The sequence below is a fragment of the Entamoeba nuttalli genome (genome assembly GCF_000257125.1).
Source record: "Entamoeba nuttalli P19 unplaced genomic scaffold asmbl_5136, whole genome shotgun sequence".
Taxonomy (NCBI): Eukaryota; Evosea; order Mastigamoebida; family Endamoebidae; genus Entamoeba; species Entamoeba nuttalli.
In genome coordinates, this window is record NW_008577262.1 from 1 (window position 1) to 6918 (window position 6918).

General features: G+C 24.9%; 5 protein-coding genes across 5 annotated transcripts; 2 read left to right on the top strand and 3 right to left on the bottom strand.

The window, feature by feature from the left end:
• Positions 1-78: 78 nt before the first annotated feature.
• Positions 79-1044, top strand: ENU1_121010 (hypothetical protein; the record flags this gene model as incomplete). Its single annotated transcript, XM_008859823.1, has 1 exon — positions 79-1044. One exon carries the CDS (start codon positions 79-81, stop codon positions 1042-1044), a length of 966 nt encoding a protein of 321 aa, XP_008858045.1.
• Positions 1045-1600: 556 nt separating this feature from the next.
• On the bottom strand, positions 1601-2053 carry ENU1_121020 (hypothetical protein; the record flags this gene model as incomplete). The annotated part of the gene is made up of 1 exon (XM_008859824.1): positions 1601-2053. The coding sequence occupies one exon, from the start codon at positions 2051-2053 to the stop codon at positions 1601-1603; it is 453 nt and encodes a 150-aa protein (XP_008858046.1).
• Positions 2054-2164: 111 nt separating this feature from the next.
• Positions 2165-3478, bottom strand: ENU1_121030 (hypothetical protein; the record flags this gene model as incomplete). Its single annotated transcript, XM_008859825.1, has 1 exon — positions 2165-3478. One exon carries the CDS (start codon positions 3476-3478, stop codon positions 2165-2167), a length of 1314 nt encoding a protein of 437 aa, XP_008858047.1.
• A 534-nt stretch (positions 3479-4012) lies between these two features.
• Positions 4013-4768, top strand: ENU1_121040 (paxillin, putative; the record flags this gene model as incomplete). Its single annotated transcript, XM_008859826.1, has 1 exon — positions 4013-4768. One exon carries the CDS (start codon positions 4013-4015, stop codon positions 4766-4768), a length of 756 nt encoding a protein of 251 aa, XP_008858048.1.
• Positions 4769-4937: 169 nt separating this feature from the next.
• ENU1_121050 (hypothetical protein) lies at positions 4938-6041 on the bottom strand (the record flags this gene model as incomplete). Its single annotated transcript, XM_008859827.1, has 1 exon — positions 4938-6041. One exon carries the CDS (start codon positions 6039-6041, stop codon positions 4938-4940), a length of 1104 nt encoding a protein of 367 aa, XP_008858049.1.
• Positions 6042-6918: the final 877 nt, after the last annotated feature.

Below are 6918 nucleotides of genomic sequence, written 5' to 3' on the forward strand. Positions count from 1 at the left end.
TATTAAAATATTATTTATTATTATATTTTAATAGAATAGAAAAGAATTTAAAACAGAAAATAATGATTTAATTGATTCATGAAAATCATTGTTGTGTTCACTTTATGTTTCGTGATTATTTTAGCAGCCATTCTTGTTTTACCATTACATCCATTATTTGAAAGTGTCCCTGAGAAGTATTATTATAGTTCTCAATCAAATTACTTAAAATATAAAAATTCTAATAACTTTACATTATTAGGATTAACTAATTCAAATAGTAAAATTGGCTCACAATCTTTTGGGATTCAACTCATTAAAAAACAAGATGGAACATATTCTATTACTGAACCTTTTGACCTCATTGAAGTAACCTCTCCAATTAATAAGAATATTAGCTTTCATGAACTTATTAATTTTGGTAATAAAACATATGGAATTGATGCTAATACTGGAATGATCTTTGAAATGCATCAAAAAACATATGTTGATGGTCATTTATATTACAATACTCTTATCCCTCGTCAAATCCTTCCAGCAAATGAAACGGATGAAGAACTTCCAATGAATATTAGACTTGGATTTGTTAAAGATTCAGTTATGCATGTTATTGCAAAAAATTATATCATTGCAGCTTTAGACAATGAATTTAGAGTAAGATGGGGTGACTGGAATAAAGTATTTAAGAAAGCAACATCATCGTTAAAATGTTCTTCAATAGAATTTGGAAGTGTTTTATATTCACGTGAAAATTATACTTTTTCATTCATTCCATTTGACTGTTGTGTAAGTGGTGCAACTTCTGGATTTGGGTGTAATCAAATAATTGTGACTGATGTTGAATATAATGAATTATATAAAGTTACTGTGCCACTTACTCCTAACCAACGAGTAGAAGCAGCAAAATTTGTTCCATATCATGAAAATGAAATTATTTTATTGGTCTCTGATCAAAACCAACCTAACTTGTCTCAATTAATGATTTATTCATTGAACAAAAAAATATTATTACCATTGACAACAATTAACGTTGGTGCAGCTGTTTCAGTATTTGAAATAATTTAATTATTAATTTGTTTTTTTTAACAAGTTTTGGACTAACTATGCTTAAAATTAATTTTATTTGATAACAGAACATCTTTTAAACACTCTTTACATAACTTCTCAATATTCAAATTTGATAATTTCTTAATAATTAATATACTTTTATAATTTCATTAAAACTTAACTAGAGTAATCTCGTTTATCATGAATATATAAGAAATCTTAATTTTAATAGAATAAGAACATCTTATATTCTCTATTCTGACACTAAAAATATTATTGTTACTTACACAGTAAATTAATTTCGTAGAATATTAAAATAAGGTATTTCTCAAATTGAGAAATAACTATTAGAAGTTTAGACAAGTCAAAATCATTATTTCAATTAAAATAATTTAAAGAATATCTTTTTTTAAAATATTGAAAAAAAATTTAGTTATTTAAATAATGAAAAAAAGGTTTGGTTTTTACATAAAAAAAATACTACTCTTTTCAAAATATATTAGCTTCTTTTATTGTTATTAGATTCAGAAGAAGAATTTCAAATTAATAAATTAATATTCTTCGTTTAAAAGAATCAATTCTGTTGTTCCTTTTCTTTCTCTTCTTCTTTTCCTTTTGTAGCTTTAGCTTTTTCTTCTTCCTCCATACTCTTTTTAATTCGTGCAGCACTCTGAGTCATTTTTTCACATAACATTTTACAATGATCTTCAAATCCTTTCTTAAAACTAGGGTCAGGACCAAGTAATCGATAGAAGAATAATGTAATATCTTGTTGTCCATGAGTAGCATCTCTAATGTCACATAAATAAGTTAAAATTTGTGAACATCGAACCATTCGAGCTCCGAACTGAGGTGGGTATTGAACAAAAGTTAACAACGAATCTTCAAATAACCCATCAGCAACTTTTCTATCAATTAATTTATAATGTTTTGTAAGATAAACTTTACAATCTTCATAAGTCTCCTGATCAAGGAAATTGGCTACATCATCAACTAATTCTGGTGGGATTTTACTATTTGGATTCATAAATGATTAAATAGGATTTATATTAAGTAGTTTTGAAAAATAGACAACAATTGATGCGTTGGCATTTTTTAATCTTTTTTAATTTTCTCTATCATCTCTTAAATAGATAATTTAGTTCTGTAGTGTTTTAATACATTGAAGAGAATCACACTCAATGCTCATATGTTGACATTGAGAAGACACAATAACAGTTTTAACTGGACATTCCTTAATATAAACCTTTTTAATACCAACACAATTTAAAATATGTTCTGTCCAACAATTAATCAATACTAAATCATCAACTACTCCTCCTAGTTTTATAACTTCACATTCCCTCAAACTGAGTTGTTTTAAATTTAGGTGTTGTAGTCCTTTTTTCTTATTTAAAATAATGTTGTTTGTATTATCAACAAAACAACTTGATTCTAAACGTTCTAAACTTGTTGGAATAAAAATTTTACGTTTTCTTTGGTAGTTGCCATACAGAGTTAATGATGTTAATTGGGTTAAATGAGAAAAGTCATAATGATTAGGAAAATATCCTAATTTCTCAAAGAATACGAATTTTTTTAAACATGTCATTTGACACACCATCTCTGGAAAATAGGTATCAATTTCTAAACAATAAGTTTGAGGAAGGACAGTTAATGGTTGGCAGTCTGAAATATTAAATGCTGGTAAATAAAGTCTTTGGAGTTCTTGAAAGTCATTTGCTTCAAGTTCGCTTGAGTCAAGACGAATACGTCCAATTGAAAGATAAATTTTTCTTTGGACTATTAAGTTTGCTAATTTAATTGAAGTAGGAAGGTAGTTTGATTGGAAAACAACTGTTAATGATGGAAATTTTGTTTTAATTTCAATAACATCTTTATCAAATATAGAATACACTATTATATTTTTGCAAGTAGGATGATTAAGCAAGAGACTATAATTAATTCCTTCAGTTTTTTGATATATATAAATGACTAATTTTTTTAATGCAAGTTGTTGGATTTGTGAAAGAAGCATTGGGACGAATTCGACAAGTAACTTTAATTCAGTTAGCTCATCCATTTGGGTAAGACATTCAGTAATTATATCTGGGACTTTCTCACAAGCAATAACCAATTTTCTAATTTTTTTTAAATTTACTATATCCCAAATATTTCTTTTATTATCTAAATTATTAGAATTAATTGATATCCTCCAAACGAATGGATGAGATTTAAATCTTTCTTTTTCTTTTTGGGATAACGAGTCAATGTCTTTTAAGTCATCAGTTTTAACACTAAGAGTCTGAAGGTTATTCAATAAATGAAAAATTTTTTTATTTAATTTACATGGATTAACTAAACAACATTGAGAAACACTAAAACATTTTTTATTAATTTGTATAAATTGAAATATGTCAGTTTCATTTAAACTAAAAAATACAGTCAATAAAGATGAAGTATCTAATTTCATTTGTAATTAAATTAATTATTAAGATTTACTAATTCATATTTTAATCTTTTTTTATTCTACTAAAAATATTAAAATAATAACAAATAATAAATATTTTCTGTTATTTAAATTTTTTTATATTAAAATAATTTTATTCCATTTTAAAAATTATTAATTCAAAATAATTATTCAAAATAAATCAAAAAAAAGAATATTTCCAAGCCCTATTAACACGAATATTCAATTCTACTCGTGAGTTTAAAACTTGTTTTAATCTTGCAAAGTCTTAGTAGATAAGACATTCTGTATGTCAATCTGTGGAGACTTGCAATAATTCCGAACAAAATAAAAAAGATTTGAGCTTTAAATATTTAACCTAACCCTTAGTTTTTAATAAAATAAACTATATAAATAATATAAATAGTTTTTTATATTATTATAATAAAAATATTACAATTAAATAATAATCTTAAAATAGAATTTTCAATACCAAAAACTAAAAATAAAAAAGTAAAACTAAAAAAAGAAGAGAACTGTAAAAAAGAAGAAGAAGAAATGAGTATTATTTGTTTTAAGTGTAAACAACCAATTGAAGAAGGACAAGTTATTAATGCATGTGGAAAAACATATCATCCATCTCATTTTACATGTAAAGGATGTGGAGAATTATTAAATAATAGTGAATATCAAGAGATTAGAAAGCAACCATATTGTATAGGATGTGCAACAGCTATGGGGATGTGTCGTATTCAAAAATGTTGTAGATGTGGAAAAGATATTTATGGACAAGTTATTGATATAAAAGGAAAAAAATATCATCCAGATTGTTTTATATGTGATAAATGTGGTATACCATTCAATGGAAATAAATCATATGAAAAAGATGGAAAAATATATTGTCAGTCATGTTATGTTTCATCAGAAGGATTACTTTGTTATGTATGTGGAAATATAATAGAAGGTAAATATAAAAGAGTAGGTGATAAAAAATTCCATGAAGGATGTTTTGTATGTAGTGTATGTGGTATCCCTCTTAATGAAAATTTCTTTTGTAATAATAACACATTATATTGTAATGAACATAAATTTAAATTAATGGGATATAAATGTGGATTTTGTGGCGAAATGATTGATAGAACTGATTCTAATTCTATTATCGCTTGTGGTAGAAAATGGCATGCTGACCATTTTAGATGCGCTGAATGTCATAATCCTTTATATGAAACAACTGCAAGAAGTTATTTAGATAAAGTGTACTGTCCAATTTGTTATGATGGAATAGTAGTGACTCACACTATTAATTACAAATAAATTCTTTTCTCTTTGAATAACACAGTTTTCTCTTTTATAAATTTAAATGATTTTTATAACTAAAATAAATGTTATTAAATTTATTAAAAAAACAAAAAAAAAAGAAAAACAATAAAAATAAGTTAGAGACAAAAATTAGTAAATAAAGTAAATAATAATAATGTAACAATTATTTCCATTCAAATACAATTAAAGTATCAAGAATGAGAAATTTTTGCATTTTGTAATGAATTAGTGGATTTTTACAAGAAGGATCAACATTATAAAAGTTATTTATGCCTTGGTGAATATATACTTTGCCATCTGAAAGAACCCAAAATGCACCATGACAAGTAAAAATAAAACTTGTTTCTCTATTTGGATATAAAATCATTCCAACATCATCTTTTGGATTTGTCTTTTGAAGAGTATCAATAAATTGGTCTCCAAAACCAAATACTTTAAAATTGTTTGAACGAATTTTACTACATTGAAATTTAGGTGAAAGTGGAACAAAATCTTCTTGGAAAAAACCAAGAACATATCCTTCTTTTGTTGTAACAATAATGAACATATTTTTGTGACAACAAACTTTAGAATTAAAAAATCGAGATGACAATTCATCATATGTTGAATCATAAATTACTTGATACGTATTAACATGGTATTGGGTTTTAATCATTTCAGTAACTAATTGAATTTGTTCTGAAATATATTCAGACAATAATGATAATTCTTTTGGATTTTGTCCCATTAAGTTTGTTCCATTTTGTATCTCTTTTTTCTTAGTATTTCTATGAGGTTGAAAAAGTGATGGAAGTACTTGCATTGATTTACGTCTAAGTGATTTAACTTCATTGAAATCTTTTTTAAATTCTTTTTGACTACCTAAACGAGGAGATGATTCTGCACGTGGTGTAGCTGCTTTTCTTTTAGAAGGATCATTAGGGTCTTGATTAAGTGAGACTAAATTAAGGTTTAATGAAGATTTAGATTTTGTACTTAAGAACATATGAGATGGTTTCTTTTCATTTTGAAGTGGTTGTGTTTTTGGTGATTTCATTAGGTTTGGTTGTTTTGAATAATTTCTTGATATAATTAATGGTGTTTTTTGTCGTTTTATTGGGCTATCTCTAGTCTCTGATAGTCTTAGACTTCTAGGGGATGTAGGCGTTGTTTTATCACTTTGTTGAGAATCAAATGATAACCTTGTTGGTAGCTTGTTTTCTTTTAAGCTAAGATCTCCTAATGACCCTTTTTTCATTGCTTTTCGCTTGGCTTGTTCATTCCCCATTATCTATGATATTAGTTTCAAAGTTCTTCTTTTTCTTTTTTTGGTTTTATTCTTACCATGGAAGTATTTACAACAGAATTATTGAACTTTTGTTTTTACAATTTATGAGTATTGAATAATAAAAAATGAGTTTAATCCTTGTTTTCTTTTAATTCTTTGTTAAACTGAAAAAAAATCCCTTTTTTGTCATTTTGATGAAGAAAAAAGGAAATAAAATTCAATTCAGTTTAATTTCATGATGTCATTGATTATTAAAGAAAGAGAGACAACATAATATGAGTAACTAACAATAAAAATAATTAAGTTTTATAGACTAAACACAAGTGTATATAAGAAGAATAATTTGAAGTATTTACTAAAATCTATTTGAATAAAACTGAATAATGCCACTAATTTATTAATGAAAAATAATGCTGTAGACTATAAAGAATAAAAAATAGAAAGGGAATTATAAAATAATGAGACATTATGACAAGACACTAAACCAACAATAATTAAAGGATAGTAAATAAGCAGATAGAACAAATTAATAAACAATGAATTAATTTTTATAAATCAAAAGCTAACTCAACTTTATTATGACTTTCATTAACTCATTAAAAAAAGAAAATAACGAGAATTATTTAAAATTTACAAGAAACATCAAAATAAGATTATTTATCAATAATACTAAATAATTTTCAAATACTTAATAAAATTATAAATAGAATGTACTATTACAACAATAAAATATATTTAATATAACACTTAAATTTTATTCTTTTTTTTATTTCAAATAACCCATATTGTGTATTTCATTTACAATGATTCTTTGTTACATGAAATGTTGTTTTCAATAAGTGAATTTTTATTCATTCATATTTAAATGAATATTGTT